The 18,460-nt window shown below is 35.4% G+C and overlaps 3 protein-coding genes and 1 long non-coding RNA gene across 6 annotated transcripts; 3 read left to right on the forward strand and 1 right to left on the reverse strand.

Moving 5' to 3' along the window:
* The first annotated feature begins 56 nt into the window (after positions 1-56).
* On the forward strand, positions 57-3,805 carry LOC307155767 (uncharacterized protein). 2 transcript variants are annotated; one of them, XM_079866697.1, is made up of 6 exons: positions 57-239; positions 397-2,194; positions 2,276-2,611; positions 3,068-3,175; positions 3,299-3,351; positions 3,472-3,805. In XM_079866697.1, exons 2-6 carry the CDS (start codon positions 1,846-1,848, stop codon positions 3,583-3,585), a joined length of 960 nt encoding a protein of 319 aa, XP_079722823.1. In that variant the 5' UTR covers positions 57-239; positions 397-1,845; the 3' UTR covers positions 3,586-3,805. The 2 variants fall into 2 exon arrangements, with proteins under 2 accessions (XP_079722823.1, XP_079722822.1); XM_079866696.1 differs by lacking the exon at positions 57-239 and having other exon boundaries at positions 1,850-2,194.
* A 3,858-nt stretch (positions 3,806-7,663) lies between these two features.
* Positions 7,664-12,272, reverse strand: LOC307156178. Its single transcript, XR_013820670.1, has 3 exons — positions 12,226-12,272; positions 10,770-10,864; positions 7,664-8,528 (listed from the first exon to the last, which is right to left on the reverse strand). It is a non-coding gene; the product is annotated as an uncharacterized lncRNA (long non-coding RNA).
* LOC307156176 (uncharacterized protein) lies at positions 9,076-11,252 on the forward strand. Its single transcript, XM_079867406.1, has 6 exons — positions 9,076-9,197; positions 9,286-9,636; positions 9,730-10,083; positions 10,238-10,348; positions 10,599-10,663; positions 10,752-11,252. The coding sequence occupies exons 1-6, from the start codon at positions 9,152-9,154 to the stop codon at positions 10,866-10,868; spliced, it is 1,044 nt and encodes a 347-aa protein (XP_079723532.1). The 5' UTR covers positions 9,076-9,151; the 3' UTR covers positions 10,869-11,252.
* LOC307156177 (uncharacterized protein) lies at positions 9,128-15,191 on the forward strand. Of its 2 annotated transcripts, none has more exons than XM_079867408.1 (6): positions 9,128-9,203; positions 13,366-13,710; positions 13,795-14,148; positions 14,248-14,355; positions 14,538-14,608; positions 14,731-15,191. In XM_079867408.1, exons 2-6 carry the CDS (start codon positions 13,614-13,616, stop codon positions 14,803-14,805), a joined length of 705 nt encoding a protein of 234 aa, XP_079723534.1. In that variant the 5' UTR covers positions 9,128-9,203; positions 13,366-13,613; the 3' UTR covers positions 14,806-15,191. The 2 variants fall into 2 exon arrangements, with proteins under 2 accessions (XP_079723534.1, XP_079723533.1); XM_079867407.1 differs by lacking the exon at positions 9,128-9,203 and adding an exon at positions 13,125-13,266 and having other exon boundaries at positions 13,360-13,710.
* Positions 15,192-18,460: the final 3,269 nt, after the last annotated feature.

The following is an 18,460-nucleotide window of genomic DNA, read 5'->3' on the forward strand; positions in this document are numbered from 1 at the left end:
GGCCTTAGTTCAATTAGGACATTTAAAGGGATAGCTCACCTAAAAATGGAAATTAGCCCATGATTAATCATCCTCAAGTCATCCTAGGTGTTCAGACGAATACAATCAGAGTTATAGTAAAAAAAGTCCTGGCTCTTCCAAGCTTTATAATGGCAGTGAATGGCCGTTTCTGTTTTGAAGTCCATTAAAGTGCTCCACATGGCTCTGGAAGGCCTTCTGAAGCGAAGCGATGAGTTTGTGTAAGAAAAATATCAATATTTAAAAATAAAGTAAAATAACTAGCTTCCGGTCAAACGAACATTCAGATTCGACTTAAGACTAAAGCGTAACTAATGCGACGTACTGTTATATTTACGCTACGTTATGACACACTACACTACTTTTGACGTCATAAAGTTTTAAATATGGATATTTTTCTTACACAAACGCATCACTTCGCTTCAGAAGGCCTTTATTAACCCCCCGGAGCCGTGTGGAGCACTTTTATGATGGATAGATGTACTCATATGAACTTCAAAACAGAAACAACCATTCACTGCCATTATAAAGCTTGGAAGAGCCAGGCCATTTTTTAATATAACTCTGATTGTATTCGTCTGAAAGAGGAATATCATATACACCTAGGATGATGTGAGAGTGATTTTAATTTTTGGGTAAACTGTCCCTTTAAGTAGCTTTTATGAATGTGCCTTTAAAAAAAAAAATTGCTAGTATGAATCTTGAGACAAAACAATGGCACTGACATATTTTAAGATATGCAAGTTGATTTCAGTTAAGACAGCTCAAACATGCATTTTAGTCTGGGACTAGACTTAAGCCTCGTCTGTGAAACCGACCAACAGTGATTTTACACATGAAACATGATGAGGTCATGTGACAACAGTGTAGAAAACTACTATTATAAGCTACCAGGTGATGGCAGTGAGGGATCACAAAAATAGAAAAACATATTTTTCTACCTTGATATACAACTTATTATGCCTATGTAAATGTGCTTATACAATATTCATTCGTCATTACACACAAATTTACAGTACATATCTCCCAGAACACACCTTCATTTTTATTAAAATGTAAATACTCCTAACTCATTATCTGTTTATGATGGATAGTCTCTTTCAGGGTTTAAAATTGTGGGTTAATAGCCCAGTTCTTGAACCATATGCTCCCAAAAGCTATGCAGAATAACCAAGAAATTCCATACGGATGTGTTTTGGTTGTTTGTCGTACACCACCACTGAAATTTGACCCTTTTCACTTGTATACTGTTATATGGAATATAATATTTCAAGATTAAACTGATTTTATGTTTCTTTGCTTGAGTCCACATATGTCAGCTATTGGATCTACTCTGACATGTATTATAAAGAGATTTTCCTTTGTCTGATGAATAGCTTATCGGTGTATTGAGTGTACGGCACAATGTTAGTTATTCCAAATGTGTATAACTTAATTTCAAATCAGTTTTAATCATGTTAAATAAATTGATATGAATATCAGAACAGGTAATTTACATTAAAGATTATACCGTGATGTAGCACATCTGTGTTAAAAGTAAGTTGAACAAGGAAATGACTTGTTAGCTCAGAGAGCCAATGGAATCATGTCACAGGGCTTTGACTCGAAGCAGAGAGAAGGTTACAGAGAATTAACTTCTAAGTTTGTGCCCTGGAGATCATATGTGAATATGTATATCATTCTCTTCATTGTATGTGTTCTCTTTTATAAACCATGTAAGTACAAATTTATAACAGTAATGTTTTTCTTGAGCTTTCTTTACTTTTCATTGTCTCATCTATGTAGAAACACATTTATGTAATAACTGCAATTAAATATTTTACAGCAATGCAATATTCTGGAAGTATTTTGCAGATGATGGATGTAACGGTTCAAGTGGGTGATGATGTGACATTTCACTGCTTTCACCCCAAAGACCAAATGAATAGAGTCATGTGGTTCAAACAGACTCTGGGAGAAAAACCTGCTTTAGTAGCCTCTTCATATCACTGGTCTCAACACAGTGAACTTCATGATGAGTTTGAAAAGACAAAGCGCTTTAAAGTGAATCCAGGGCTTGGCAGCTTTAATCTAACGATTGAAAGAACTGTACAATCCGATTCAGCCACATATTATTGTGCCGGTTCCTTTTCTAACATTGTCTACTTTGGAGCTGGAACTAATCTGGTGCTTAGAGGTGAGCGGTTAACATTTAGACTAACCCTTTCTGACATTAATCACATTTTACAGCCTTAAATTCATTATATTCCTTCAATAGGTTCTAAATCCAACCGGATTCATATTCTGCAGGAACAGCAAACTGGAACATCATCATCAGATGGAAATGTGACTCTGCAATGTACAATCCAAAATGAGCAACAGAGTTGTGGAGGCGAACACGGCGTCTACTGGTTCAGACCCGGCTCAGGAAAATCTAGTCCAGGAATCATTTACACTCAAGAAAGTTGTAAAAACAGCTCTGAGACGGATTCTCCTTCCAGGAGCTGTGTCTACAATCTCTCTATGAGAAACATCAACCCTGGGACTTACTACTGTGCTGTGGTTACATGTGGGGAGATTTTATTTGGAAATGGAATTAATCTGGATATTGACGGTAAGTGAGGTAAATACAAGAAATCGCATCTTAATGCCCCGTATTATGGATGATGATGCAGTATGACTTAATTTTATGTCATTTCAGGGTGCTTCTAGTGTAATGCCTAAACAAAAACTGTCCATTTATGACCAAAAACACTGTATAATACAACAGAGTACTTTCATGTGCATATAGCATTTTAAACAGGGGTTATTGTTGATATAGAATATAGATTTTCTACTGATGAAAAATTATTTGCATGCTTCATATTGTTGCGCATGTTTAATTGCTTCATCACAAATAAAACAATTGACTATAAGCACAACTGTGCAATATGTTTCTTTTTTGCTATGCAAAAACCTTTAACAAATGTTTAATAATATTTGAATAAAGGGTGAAGATGTCTATTTTTGGACATCACTTTTGACCACTACTATAGTTCCTGGCCATAATTCAGTTATTTTATTGTTTCAGATGGACATAAAGGCCAGCACTTGCAGTTCTACATTCTCATTGGCCTTGCAGCGTTGCTGATCATAAGCTTCATCACTAATGTTCTACTTTGCGTGACAAAGACAAGAGGTAACCATTGACTTGACTAAAGTATCATATAAAAGTGCAAAATATGCGGTATTTTGTATTATTCCCTTTAACAATGGCGATTTTGAAGTACTAAAACTCGTCTGATATTTCATCTTATAACAGGCAACACATCTCAGCAAGTCCACGCTACAGATAATGTAGAGTCAAGGGCACAGGTTTGTTACATGGCAAAATGATATGCGTATCTAAAAGTCAAGTATTTAGTGGTGTAGGTGATGTATACATCACTTCATGGAAATGTTTATTAAATATATATATATATTTTTTATTTTTAGTACCACATGACCTCTGATGTGAATTATGCTGCCGTAAAATTCACAAATTCACAAAGTTCAAGACAGCCGAGAGTGGAGAGGCAATGGCAGACAGAATACTCTGGACTGAAATGAAACGATTCTGTACTGTAACTGTATTTGTACTGTATTTCTGTACTGTCTTTGTAATTGCTAACATTATTTGCTAACCAGAGACACTCTGACTGTCATATTTTATGTTCTGAAATAATTATGAAATTTAAATGTCTCTTTATTCTTTGAAATAACCCCATGCATTGAACTCTTTCTTGTGTATTAATGTACTGTGTGTGAATAAAGTGTCTTATTTTTCCAGAAAAACAAACTTTGGTTTTGATTAACGCTAGATAAGATGCACCGCAAACCACAAGGTCTGAAAGTTAGCCCATTTACACCCCTGTGCTGTGGTAAGATCTAATCAACAGACCAAACTACATAGAAGAGCTTTAGTCAGCTCTCTTTCATTCGACATACATGAGACTGCCAGCAGTGACTTTGGCCTATTTAACACCTACTCAACTCTAAGGGGGTTCATCATTTCAGAAGTGAGGGGGACAGAAATGTCACGTGTAATGCCAGTTTTTATCTGACCTTTGACAGGTTGACAGGTTTTAAGAAATCAAACACACTGCTGAACAATGACCACTCATTTGTATTCTGCAATATGTTTCCTTATATTTTCCTTATGACAATTTTATAATTGGTTTATGTACTACAAAAACTTGTGCATTGAGTCATCATGGATTTTATACAATGTGAAAAAAAAAAAGTTATAGTTTCTATACTGTAATAAAGGCTGACAATTAGCACTGCATAATTGATGTACTTTATTCTTATGAAAATACACTGAGATGGCTTGAAATACACACATAAACCATCTATTGTTGCAATCGTGTGTCTATTGTCTTCACGTTTCATCAGTCAAAACGTTTCTGCTTTTTATTCAGCTACAGCGATAGCTGGATGCATTTGTCCATATAATGGGTTTCCTGGAAAATCATAAGTTATTACATACGAGTCCGTTTTGGACTTTCTGCACAACGGCGCCTTTCCAGTATGAATGAAACATACAGTACATTACATAAATGTTTAGCACTCCATAATATTCACATCATCTCGTTTTGGATAAGAATAAAACTTCAGGTCATGTATAGACTATCTTATCTCTTAGAACATTTGCCAATGAAAAGCTCTATGTGAAAATGCATATGAAGGGAGGGTGGGATCTCATGTTTTCAAAACTAACTTTCTATTGCTAGCCTCTCTGCAATCGCCTATGTTCTACGCCCATTCTTAACCCTTTCCCTTCTCACTGTGTGGCACAAGCTCTTTGTCCCATTACTCATGATTTATGAACAAAACATGACTCACACCAGGAAAATCTCTTCATTTCATCCAAGTCCAGCAGAAAAGTAAGAGAGGAAGAGATATAATGGAAAGTGGTCAGGCTAAACATGTCAAACTGAAACGGGCGGAACGAGTGAATTACATCATATCCTGCTGAGTGAGCGACAGGAAGAAACTGCTTAGTGTAGAGCAAAAACGGCTGCAGTGAACATCAGCGGATCAGCTTTGTATCTTGAATACTTCTTACTGTTATCAAAATACATCATTTGAATCATTTTAGCTTAAATAGAATTAATCGTGTGATCATTCATTATTTTTTTAGAGTCTATGTAAATGGTTACTTGTAATTTGTCCTACTTTTATAGTATTACTGTTTGTTGAATTTTAGGTGTTTTATATTTTTTAGATCTAAACTAAAAGAAAGCATAACCAGGCACAAGTATATAGACTACATAGGCTACATATCCGTGGAAATATTTAAAAAGTGCTAAAAATAAAACCTTATTTTATTTATCGCAGAACTTATAAGGCAGAAAATATGCCTTAAAAATAAAAGGCATATGTTTCATTAAAAAATAAATAAAAATAAATAAATAAAAAATGTCACAAAAAAAGTTCAAGTGGATCAGGACCTTTGCTCAGCACTGTAAATGAGCACACATTATGGTTTAAGTAGTTTCCACCCACAAGACCCATTTATTTTTCTTTCACAACACTTCCTTCATCAAAACCACAACAAAAATACTTTACCTACGAAGGCAATTTTTGTCTTCACATCCCTTTCCATTACCAAAAACACAAATAGCTCACTCTGCTTAGAAGCATCGTTAATTACAAGAAGCCTCCGAGATCTTCCTGGACATTTTTTTAGTACTTATCACTAAAGATACCCTCATGTGCATCTCCGATTCATGTGTGTTTATAAAAACCACAGAGTGTATGCACACTTTGAGTTGTCTAAATAAATACATAATAAAATATGCACTATATGCATCCATTTTCATAGTTTATCAGTTTAATGTTAATAATAAACTAGAGTACACCATGTAACTTTTTTGAAGTTCACAATTAACAAAATTTAAATGAGCCAATATATCATCAATCCTTCTTCCAAAACAAAATTAAATTAATAATTTAAATTAATCCCTTAACAACAAACTTCCAATAATGTAAACCACTGGGAGACCACAGACAGCTGTCACTCACAGCACTGCATTAATAGAAAGCCAGCAAATATTAAAATTTTTAATAATATTTTCATGCCATGACCGTGGCGGCGAGAACATGGGTGACTTAGCCATGCGCACTTACTAGACTGTTTCATTCTAGCATTTAATGCGGAGGAGGACTCAGCCTAGAATGCTCAGATGGTCTGGACTATGAAGAACACAGCCGTTTGAGATGCACCCATATTGTTCTTTTAAACATTTATCATTTTTCAGTACTGCTTTCATACCTTACTTTATTCGGCTCCCACTGCTTTATGTAGTAATTAAAAAAGAAAATACAGTTTTTTATTTTTCATTTTATCACACAATTAACACTAAAAGTTACTTCCTCTTTTTTTGTTTATTATTCTTTAAAGAGTAAGGCTATATATATATATATGACAAATGCAATAAGGGTTTGCTGTATTTCATTTTTTAATTTTTTAATTGCATAAAAACTTGCACTACAGATCAGCAACCTCAACTTTGAGTTCACAGTGCAGACCGTCAGTCTCAGTGTTGCGTTTGTGGTCAGTGCATGAAAGTAAAAAATAGAATGGAAAGATCAAGCAGGCAGCCTTCACTAGGGCTCAATCTTAGTGGTCAAAAGTTTCCATAGCTTCTGATGTTGCAAAAAACAAAGGTGTCAAAAACAGTCACAGGCATTTGCTTAGTTGCGTAGTCTGTTTATCACTACACATGTGAAAGACTGAACTACAAAGACTTCTGATTTCAGGTGTTACATTTCTTCTCATGGGGCGCTGCATGACAAAGCTTTTCAGTTTCCAGAGGTACAGTTTAGCCAACTAATATGAACACATGTTAAAACCTCAACTTTCTGATGCTTATCGGCTCATTGTTCATGAAAATAATGGTGTATTTGTTTAAGAGCAAACAAAATGTTCTTGTCTTGATTTGACCTGTCTATGGCAGACCAAAAATAGGTATGAATTGGAAAGTGTGGATGTATGAAAAAAGCATGTGCGTAAAGGGTTTTATTTAAAAACGAAGTAGTGTATGTAACTCCCCAATGGAATAATAAAAATTGTCAGACAGGTTCTATTGTTGAGATAAAGGTAGTCCTGCCTCAAACTCACACCATTGGTTAAGCCAACGTTGTCATAATGCTACAAAAAACAACACATGTTTTGACAGAGCCACAGTGTTTCAAATTAAATTAGTAATATCTCTGCATAAACTGTGATAGGAGATTTTAACATGTTTATCATGTTACAGGTATTTTAAAAGTGCATTAACATAAAAAAAAATAATTGTATTTTTTTTCCTCCAAATTACTTCACCTTTAGATTGTTTTTCAAGAGTAGGCCTTGTTCATCTATATTTGAGTAATAAATTGCTCTAAAACCATAGACTCATTAAATGTATAAATAAATATATATTTAAAAAAATATTTACGTGTTTATAAACAAATTATTTACATTTATTATGTATTTTATCGATTAGTTATACTGCAGAATGAAGAAAAAGTGATACAAGTGAAAAAGACAATATCAACATTCATTCCATTCATGGTAGTTAATCAAAGATGATCATACGTGCTGTATGATATGATTATATCATATTCAATTTATTTGCTGTAGGAAACTAATTAAGGTGCATCAAAATATTGTATTGGGTTTTGTGCTGACAAATCAGCACAGCATCAGAAATTACAGTTGTGTATTTTCAGGACCATGGACAGAGATATTCTATGTCAAAGGTTACAGTGCTAATACATGTGACCCACATCGATCTGTTAGCACTGCTGTCACGAACGGTTGCAATAAAGGTGAGGGAACGGAAATTCGCAGCATTGTATATTTACTTTACAGAACTCAAAATACTCATAACACTAGAAACAGAACAACCACTGCGATACGGCTGTCTGTTTGTCGGATGTCCACTGTGGTTTCGGACACCATAACAAATGGCTGTCCCTTCAAATAGTGCCTTATTTAAGGATTTGGGGGGCGATTTCAGACACAGCCAAGGAATACTACAAGGAAACTAATTGAAAACACAGGAACGTGAACTAAACTAGTGAAAACCCATTTAAACAGACAAAGAACACAGAAAATCCCTTACATACGACCAGGCGACACAGAAGGTCCTGGAGGGCAGGGCGAAGCCATAGCAACAAGCGACTGAGGTGGAGCCAGGCAAGCAACTGAGGACCAAGGCGGACTTGGAAGGAAGGAGGAGACCACTGGAGCAAAGGGGGTGGAGGGACGAAGCACAGCTGAAGTCCCAGAAGGTGGAGCCTTAGGGACAAGAAGGCACCCGGTGGAGTCGTAGGGAGGGCGGTCCCAGGTGGAGCCCAGAGGGCGACTGCTCAACAGGTAGAGGTGGAGTTTTGGGCCTGGAGGTTCTGGGCGGAGCCAGTAGGTCCACACTCCAGGGCTGGACTGGCGAACATGAGCCCAAGGGCGAATCCAAGTAGATGTGTGAACTCAGCGTAAAAGGAGCTGAAGGGCTGTGAGGAGGCTGAAAGACAGGGCAGTGCAGGCAGGGCTTCACAAAAAGTTTTCTTGGACGATACAGAACAGACATAAATTCCTCTTTGGTCGACACAGACTAGTGAAAAACTACTGAAAACCCACCCAAACAGACAAAGAACACAGATAATCCCTTAAAACAAGCTTTTTTAATATTCATAAAAAATAAACATTTGTTAGAGGAAGAAGATCAAATCTCACTTATTTTAGCATTTATTCTCTTTATAGAATGTACCTGTAAATATTATTAGTAGTCAAATATAGATATGTTCTGTGAAGACTAAAAATTATTAATGGATTACATTAATATTTATGTCTTTTTTATAATTTTAGGTTGAGAACAAATAAAATTTTCACGTTTTGGAAAAATGGGAAGTATATCATCCAGGTACATTTTACATGGATCAAAATTTTTGTCTACAGAATTAATTTAAACTGTGGTTGGAAGCACTCTGCACTTAAAACTGTGTCAAGTCCAGGAAATGAGCATGATTTGCTGACTTCATGAAAATCATGTGATCTTATCAGGTATAAGTGCATATAACAGTTAACTCTGTGTGAGCTACTGTACTTTTCTTAGCCTGAGCACAGAATGATCTGGATGAAGATAAAATGGACAAACAACTTTGTGTGATGATCTTCCTCTTGTATGAAATCTGTAAGTGTCATTTCAATAATATTCACATACATTTAAGAAATAATTTTAATGCTTTTCTAAAGATCTAAAGTTTGTAATCTTTTAACAGTTGAGACAATTAATGGAAACATCATACAACTGGATTCGGTTTTATTAGTTCATGAAGGAGATACAGTGGTGTTGTCCTGCTCCATTTCAACAAAACAAATAAGTCTGGCTTCATGGTACAAGCAAGTCACTGGAGAAGAACCACGTCTCATCGCTTCCTCACTTCTCCATTCATCAGAAAGCCAATTTCACAATGAATTTGACAATAGTCATTTTGAAGTGTCAAGAGAGACTGACATTTTTAATCTGAAGATCATGAACACCGTACAATCAGATTCAGCCACATACTACTGTGCAACATCTTTCTCTAATATCCTTAACTTTGGAAATGGCACTCGTCTGGTTATTAAAGGTGAGTCAGTGCATGTCTCCTTCATGTTAAAGTGTTTATAATAATGATATTGGGAATAAAACAGTTATTTATACAAAACATCATCCATTCTAGGAGCAGAAACCAGCAAACCCACTCATCTGCATCTGCCCAAGCTTGAACTAGTTGAGTCGGCGGTAAATGAGCCTCTACAGTGTTCAATCCAAAACCAGTTCATGAGTGGTGGAGGTGAACATCATCTCTACTGGTTCAGACATGGATCAGGAGAATCTCCTTCAGGATCCATTTATATTCATGGAAACACAAGTGATCAGTGTGTGGAGAGCTCTGGAGCTGACTGTCTTTCACCGACATGTGTGTACAACCTCCCAAAGAAAACGTTCAGTTCCTCAGATGCTGGAGTTCACTACTGTGCTCTGGCCACATGTGGAGAGGCTTTATTTGGACATGTTCCTAAACTGAATCCTGGTAAGTTTGAACATTTTATTATTTCTTCAGTACTTCTACTTGAAAATGGCATGTTTTTAGTCAAGAGTTTTGTAAGAGTTGAACAGAGAAAACAGACCTAAATAATGTTCTGCTTACAAAAATATAAAACCAAAAAAATATTTTTCTTCTCAAGCTTTAGACTCAAATGAGAGCCAGAAAATACAATTCATTCAAATCGGTCTTGCAGCAATACTGGCAATAAGTCTTACAATCAATATACTGCTTTGTTGCTTGTGGAAAAATGGTAAGAATTTTGATTCACTTATCTGTAAAGAGCATAATTTATATTAATATTGTTACAAAATAGAGTAAGAATTACCTGACCAATAGTGTATTTTTGTTTGATTATTTCCTTAATAATAATAATAATAATAATAAAAATAATAAAAAATGCTGTAATATTTGAACTTTTTTTTAAAGGCCATGTGTAAGCAATGCCGTTCTCTCTTTTAAAGATGAATTCTCAAACTGTTATATATCTCTATTTCAAACAGGGAGAAAATCTCAACAAATACAGACTACTGATGGGGATGATAATGATGATGTGTCAATAAATCAGGTAATCGAAAACAGATTAAAGACACTGATAATACATCTACAATGAGTGATATGATAAATAACTCTGTGGAAATCTGCTTTTTCTTTAGAACAGGGAATTGACTTACGCGACTGTACTAACCGGCTGCAAACACTCAAGAGTGAAGAGGATGAGCAGCCCCGAAGACACGCTGTATTCTGGTTTAGCATGTCAACAGCAAAGCTGAAAAAACTTTATATTACCATATTTGCAAGCATTTAGTTATATTGCTCTGTGTGCACAGATATTTACTTCCCTTTCCAAAAAAAAAAAAAAAAAAAAAAAACCATATCAGATTTACTCTAACTTTTCTGGCACTAGTAGCCTATAGCAACAAACACTGCAAAAGCACACTATGAGAAGTACAGATATGATAATATCATCATAAATATTTGTTTGTCATCTGATTACCTGCAATTAGCTGCTATTGTCCAGCAACCTTTATTTGTATTGTTTTGTATATGTTTCTATGTGGTTGAGGCTATGTGCAAAGGACGTGCACTTTATGCAAATTCTGGAATGCATGTCCTACAAATACATGTTCTGGAAAATAAAGGTATGGTACAAAGTGCTAAAGGCTCCTTTTTAGTTTAAATGTTCTCACAAAATACTATAGCAACAAACGCCACAAAGACACTATCCTAAACGCCAGTTTTCAACATTTTTCTTCTCATTCAAGTCAAGTCACCATTATTTTTTATAGCACTTTATATAATAGAAATTGTTTCAAAGCAGCTGCACAATAATAAACAGGATTTAACAGAATTACTGATGCAAACTTCATCAACTATGAGATAAATTCAAATTCTGCTGTAAAGCAGCTGTAGCGAGATAATAGTAATAGTCATTCACGTCACAAGGTTATTCTCATACATGCAATACAATAATTATGTAAAATGAATGTTAAAAGTGATTGAAATAATGATGCTATGATACAACATTTTGATAATATGGTAGGCTACCATATTTGCTATTATATTCTATTTTATTTGCAATTACATTCATGGTTTTTTTTATTTACATTTCAAGCTGATTTGATAATTTCTTCTCACACAAATTGTAGGTTATTGCACAATAAATATTTAATAAAAATGAATATATTCAGTATAATTGATCATCAAATATATAACAAAAAAATGGAAAAAATAAAATAACACATTCCTTTAGAATGGACTTTATGCTTGGATATTTCCGACTTCCCACTTCTGTAGTCGTGATTAGCCTACAACTTACGAGCTTTCGCATTCAAGTGCTTTGTAGTAGGAAATAACAGGAATCATGGCCATGGACACCAGGTTTATCCTTGCCTATTTATTGGGGAAATCGCACTAAAGCCAAAATGATATTTAGCGTCATTCACTGACAACAATATAAACATTCACCTCGCTGTCTAGATAGTCAGCTTGCTGCTGATTTTGGAATTTCGGTCAAATTCAGGCTATTTTCGCTGTACAATAAACGCTTTAAATGATTATTCATATAAATATGAACCATTTTCACGAGAAGACAAGGTGATGTGTTGTGGAAGAAACTAATAGGCCTACCTGTCTCAGAGGCAATCGTTTCCCTCTCCGTCATGTTTAAAGTTTATGGACCAGTCACCCACCTATCAAAATTATTCCCGAGATTCCCAGTGGTAATTACGACTGAGGGCGTTCATGTCCAATTTCTAACAAGGAAACTTTTTACGATAATCCCTATAGGCCTATGACGTCAAAGCAGCATTAGTCCTGTTGTTCTGACTGAGGCAAAAACATATATCAATACATTTTTGAGAATAAACTATTCAAATCAATATTAAAAAATAGAAAAATAAATGGCTTTAAGAATCAATTAGCCTATCTAAACTAACAGATCTTGCACCAACATCCAACAACCACAAAGTGGCAGCAGAGACCATATATTCAGTGCAAAGGGCCTACAGATGAGTTACATTCATATAGGTTTGGAGGTATTGTATATCAATGACAGATTTCTAGTATCTGTTCAAAATCAAAACAACATAAACTCTGATTTTGGAACATGCAAACTCTAAGAATTTGAACAGTTTTCTTCACAAATCTATGCCTATGTGAGAAAACAGGGGTGAATACAGTGGCTGTGGTAAAGAAAATGAGGCCATCAAGACAGATAACATCTAACACAAGATAGACTAAAGGGCAGTTTATAAACTCTCAAAAAAACTGAGCTGAGATTAACAGATAACATTGTCAATATGATAAAATTAGAGTTGAGATTATGTATGTGTGCACAGGACTATTTGACACTGAATCATTAATTACATTTGTAATTCTCACATCCTTTAAATAAAACCAGTCACTGTAAAAGAGAGAACACAACTGTTAAGGTAATGAGGCCAGGGTTGTATTTTAGCACTGCATGAATCTAATCTGCGGTTGCAACTGTGTTAGGTCCAGGAAACGGGTAATAGTGCTAACAGAACAGAATCATGTGACAGTGCAGTACTTCAAGACATATGTTATAGGCTACAACATTATATAACTTTGGTTGAGCTTCTGTTCCCAGACTGAAGAAGAAAATGGATAAAAAACTTTGTGTGATGATTTTACTCTTAAATGAAATGTGTAAGTATATTTCTATAATTATAATTTTTCTAATTAGTCTGATATAAATGTTATGTTTTAGTTGATTGATGCACAATGTTAATTCTTTGATAGTGGCAGGACTATATGGAAACATCATACAACTGGATTCAGTTTTATTAGTTCATGAAGGAGATACAGTGGTGGTGTCCTGCTCCATTTCAACAAAACAAATAAGTGGGTCTTCATGGTACAAGCAAGTCACTGGAGAAGAACCACGTCTCATCGTTTCCTTAATTCTCCATTCATCAGAAAGCCAATTTCACAATGAATTTGAAAATAGTCATTTTGAAGTGTCAAGAGTGACTGACACTTTTAATCTGAAGATCATGAACACCGTACAATCAGATTCAGCCACATACTACTGTGCAACATCTTTCGGTAATATCATTAACTTTGGAAATGGCACTCGTCTGGTTATTAAAGGTGAGTCAGTGCATGTCTCCTTCATGTTAAAGTGTTTATAAAGTGGGAATAAAACAGCTATTTATACAAAACATCATCCATTAGGAGCAGAAACCAGTAAACCCACTCATCTGCATCTGCCCAAGCTTGAACTAGTTGAGTCGGCGGTAAATGAGCCTCTACAGTGTTCAATCCAAAACCAGTTCATGAGTGGTGGAGGTGAACATCGTCTCTACTGGTTCAGACATGGATCAGGAGAATCTCCTTCAGGATCCATTTATATTCATGGAAACACAAGTGATCAGTGTGTGGAGAGCTCTGGAGCTGGCTGTCTTTCACCGTCATGTGTGTACAACCTCCCAAAGAAAACGTTCAGTTCCTCAGATGCTGGAATTCACTACTGTGCTCTGGCCACATGTGGAGAGGCTTTATTTGGACATGATCCTAAACTGAATCCTGGTAAGTTTGAGCTTTTCAACATCACATAGAAAATATCAGCCCTACAGTGCATATTATGTGTTATACAGTATATATGAAATATTGTTTCTCATGATTTAGACAACTTCAAGAGCCAGAACACACACTTAATCTTTATAATTGGCCTTACGGTGCTGCTGACATCAAACGTTACGATCAATATTCTGCTGTGCTGTGTGAGGAGGAAAGGTAAGTGCTTACTTGAATTCTTGCTTCTACAATCAACAGTTTGTTACGGCAGAGTAGTAATTACATGATCTATGAGAAGTTTAAATATTCTGCATACTTTTTTTATATAATATTTTCTTTGTCAGATGTCCTATATTAGAATTAGATCATTTGAGGGCTAACCATTGTGTGTTTTATTATAGAGTCTATCAATGCAATAGACAGCAAATATCAGCAAATCCAGATTACTGATGATGATGTGTCAATAATTCAGGTTTGTCAAATGAAACTCTCCAGATGTAAAACCACTTGTAATACATTTATGATGATTTATCACTATAATTTTGTGGAAGTTAAAATTATGTTGTCTTGAATGTTTTTTTTTTTTTTGTGTAGTATAAGGAAGTGAACTTTTGGCCTTCACCCATCACCACCAAACACTCGAAGAGTAAAGAGAAACAACAGATATGATATTCGGGTTTGACATGGCAAAACCATGGCAAAAACACAAACACAAACCGGCTGTATATTAGCTTGTATTATTCAGTAATAACCATCATTTCATTTGAGCAATTCTGAAAATTATTTTTGATCAGTAATTATAGTTATTAATGGGCTGATATATTGTAGTGACTAAAAAAACAGTAACAGTAAATATTTTCCTCAATATCTTATTGCAATAATTACATGCTGCATGTGTAAACATTTTTATTTGCTTTGTTCATGTGATAAACATTAACATCTACAATAATTTAAACATTCTATGCGTTCTGTCTATGCCACCACTGTACAATTAGGCTACTTATGTTCTTATAGATGTATTCATAAATAAAGGCATAAATAAAGTACTTTATATGAATTGCTGTGTTCTGTGTGTTTTTGCTGTGTTGTGAACTAGAAGGTGAATAGATCCAATGATCTGCAATCACCAGGTGGCAGTAGAGACCACGTGTTAAATTCAGCATTCAGCAAGTTCCTCTTTTAAAGGGATAGTTCACCCAGAAATGAAAATTTTGTCATCACTTTCTCACCCTCAAGTTGAACAAAAAAAAAAAAAACAACAACTGATTTATTAAAGGACAAGTTCGGTATTTTACACTTAAAGCCCTGTTTTCAGACCGTTTCTGATGAAATAGAATGGTTAAGATTGAAATTTGGACAAATGCTGCTGGCCCGAGAATTTTCGTTTTTTGTGGTAGCTCCCCCCCACCTACACAATGGCTGCATATGTGCACTGGAACAATCCTTCCTAAAAACGCATTAAACTTTCGTTTACAAAGACGTGAAACTCACCGAGTGGTCAGGGGTGTTCACTGATATGCTCACACAAAAATCGCTGCAAAAGATGCTTTCCAACAGGTGTTTTACCATTCGTTGTAAAACTGTGGACCTATTTTTCCAAACGCCTCACACCCGTACATTCTTCCGTTGAGAGCTGGAATAATAGACACTCCAGCCCAGTGGAGTAATACCGTACCTCAGCACATCCAATACAAGTCAATGGAGTTGGACAAAAACTACGATAAAACCTGTTGGAAAGCATCTTAGGATAAAAGGATCTATTACAGCTGGGAAACATGGTGACGTGTTTGTGTGGGCGGAGCTTAGCTGGAGGCAGAAAGATCCCTCTGGCCGCTTCACTAACGCTAGTTTGCAAGTTTTGTTAGCTTGTTTTTTAACAATGACTGGAGAAAATCCGATTTTGTCTTAATGTGCAAGGTCACTCACTGTCCAGGACCGCGATTGTTATTTGCAAAAGTTAATTTTAACGGACGGAACCAGATGACCGTACACGCTCAGTCAATGGACGATCTGACAGGATTAACGTGAATGCTACCTCCGGTTGAGTGGCCTGACTTCTACACCTACCCGATAGAGAAACCGAGGGTAAAGAGAAACTGAGGGCATATATATATTTAGATGCCTATAACTATGTGCTGAATGGTCATGTAAAGACTTGTGTGGTACGATTCGCAGTTCTGCCTAGCCAGCGCCAAGAAGATGACAATGTAAAGAGTGACACTACGGTGCAATTTTAATGATATGAATATTTTCTTGAAATAAAAATTCCAGATACAGCATACTCATTTTTCACTGATTCTTGCACCCAACAACACAACAAGATGACATTTAATAATAAATCTGTGCTGGTTTGTATTGGCCGCCTCCAGTTTTATGGTTGTTTTGCCTCCAGCTAGCGCCGTGACGTAACTGTGACGTCGGCGCAAAAGGGGTCTATTACACGCCATAAACTAAAGTGCGTATCATATGCACGCGAAAACTGCGTATCATAAGCACTACAAATACAATTCGTGGTATTCGCACTTTCAGAGATTGGGCTGAGCAAACACATTTACGTTGTGGCAACGACTGCGCGAAATTCAACAACTGAGAGACGACATTCTGACAATACATTTTTTTATGCTAGATAGGCTCTCCCCATTTAGCATGTTGTGTTTTGAGGTTAATTTTTAATTAGTCAGATGTTAGATAATTATAGCCTATACTTTTTAAATATTGTTTATCCTTATTATTATTTAATGGGCCTAACAGTAAATTAGAAACAAAACACCTGCAAGTGTACACTTCGAGTAAAAATGACAGAAGGGTTCATTCAAATTTATTAAAACTGCATACGGCAATCAATTTGCACTTCCAAAAGTCATACATTTGTGAAAAAAAAAATGAAATAAGCGAATATACAAATTTATTTTAAGAATAATACAATAAAACATAAAAAGCAAAGGCAGATCAGAACATTTAATGAACAAAACCGGGTTCTGTAATGTTAAATGGCAGACAGGGGAGTGTAGTCGAAAGCCGGGCGATAAAGGTCTGTAAACGGAATCAGTAAGGATACATCCACAAATCCAGAGGAGCAAAGAAACTACATAGCAGACAAATCAAAGGAAAAACTAAACAGGTGTGCAAGCGGTTACCAAAAAATTTTTTCTCTGTGAGTTTCCAAAAAAGGAAAAAACATTAACGTGCAACAAGTCAATGCGCTTAAGTCGCTGTCTGTTTGGTTTCCATGGTGACGCGTCATTGCTTGTTACGTGACACACCGCAGCCACAACAGCGCTGAATGAATGTTGATCTGCTTTTATGTCATTTTTCCTTTTTTACATTTGTTAGCTATGGCATGAAATATCTGATATTCCGATTGTCAAATATATGCAACACAATATATATATATATAATGCAAAGTATTGCAAGAAAAAGGCAAAATGAATGCGATCTTAAGACAATTTTTTAAATACTCGACGGGCCGGATTAAACAGCCTAATGGGCCGCATGTGGCCCGCGGGCCGTAGTTTGCCCACCCCTGGCCTAAAGTGATGCAACATTTTCATTTTTGGGTGAACTATCCCTTTAAGAATTCTTGTTAAATACCAACTAAATGTGCACTAGTCCTTTTTAAAGGGAACTGTATCTTACACAAGCACCAGGGTCCACTATTTGAGTTAACAGAATAAAAACAACATAAAACAAACACATTTTAACAAATGCACATTACATGCACATACACTTTAATTTAGTAGATGCAAATGAAGCATAGGCTACTATGCAAGTAATACGTGATTCAAAAGGAAACTGTAAAACGGAACATTTCATAAGTTCCAAAGTTCACCTGAAAAGAACAACACAGAGTCTAACAACATACATTCATTAGTCCACATAAAATCAACACAACACAACACAAACTACCTTTTCTTTTCCCACAATTATTCTTACTATGCCAAAGAAATGAATATATCTAACAATAAACAGTACAAAGCCATAATAACACTTAAACATACAAAGACATTAAAATATGGACACTTACAGCTATTATCTCGAAATCCTTATTTGATTACATTGTTAGCTAGGCCTAGTGTTATTTTAGGTAACAAAACACTTTCAGAGCACTTAATTTTAACACTTATATGCTATATATATATATATATATATATATAGATATAGCATTCACACACACACACAAACATATATATATATATATATATATATATATATATATATATATATATATATATATATATATATATATATGTAAAGTGCCGTAAAGATGACCAGACTATACTCTGGGTTTAATTTTCAGAGGATGAAAGACAGCTCATAAAATCTA

Source organism: Squalius cephalus (genome assembly GCF_949319135.1).
Source record: "Squalius cephalus genome assembly, chromosome: 3".
Taxonomy (NCBI): domain Eukaryota; kingdom Metazoa; phylum Chordata; class Actinopteri; order Cypriniformes; family Leuciscidae; genus Squalius; species Squalius cephalus.

Coding starts and splice junctions, on each gene's coding strand:
- LOC307156176 (XM_079867406.1), top strand. CDS start 9,152: ATGGACAAACAACTTTGTGTGATGATCTTCCTCTTGTATGAAATCT. Junction 10,084..10,237: donor TGTTCCTAAACTGAATCCTG/GTAAGTTTGAAC, acceptor TTTCTTCTCAAG/CTTTAGACTCAAATGAGAGC. Junction 10,664..10,751: donor ATGATGTGTCAATAAATCAG/GTAATCGAAAAC, acceptor CTTTTTCTTTAG/AACAGGGAATTGACTTACGC.
- LOC307155767 (XM_079866697.1), top strand. CDS start 1,846: ATGCAATATTCTGGAAGTATTTTGCAGATGATGGATGTAACGGTTCAA. Junction 2,612..3,067: donor AATTAATCTGGATATTGACG/GTAAGTGAGGTA, acceptor TTATTGTTTCAG/ATGGACATAAAGGCCAGCAC. Junction 3,352..3,471: donor ATGTAGAGTCAAGGGCACAG/GTTTGTTACATG, acceptor TTTTATTTTTAG/TACCACATGACCTCTGATGT.
- LOC307156177 (XM_079867407.1), top strand. CDS start 13,221: ATGGATAAAAAACTTTGTGTGATGATTTTACTCTTAAATGAAATGT. Junction 14,356..14,537: donor GTGCTGTGTGAGGAGGAAAG/GTAAGTGCTTAC, acceptor GTTTTATTATAG/AGTCTATCAATGCAATAGAC. Junction 14,609..14,730: donor ATGATGTGTCAATAATTCAG/GTTTGTCAAATG, acceptor TTTTTTGTGTAG/TATAAGGAAGTGAACTTTTG.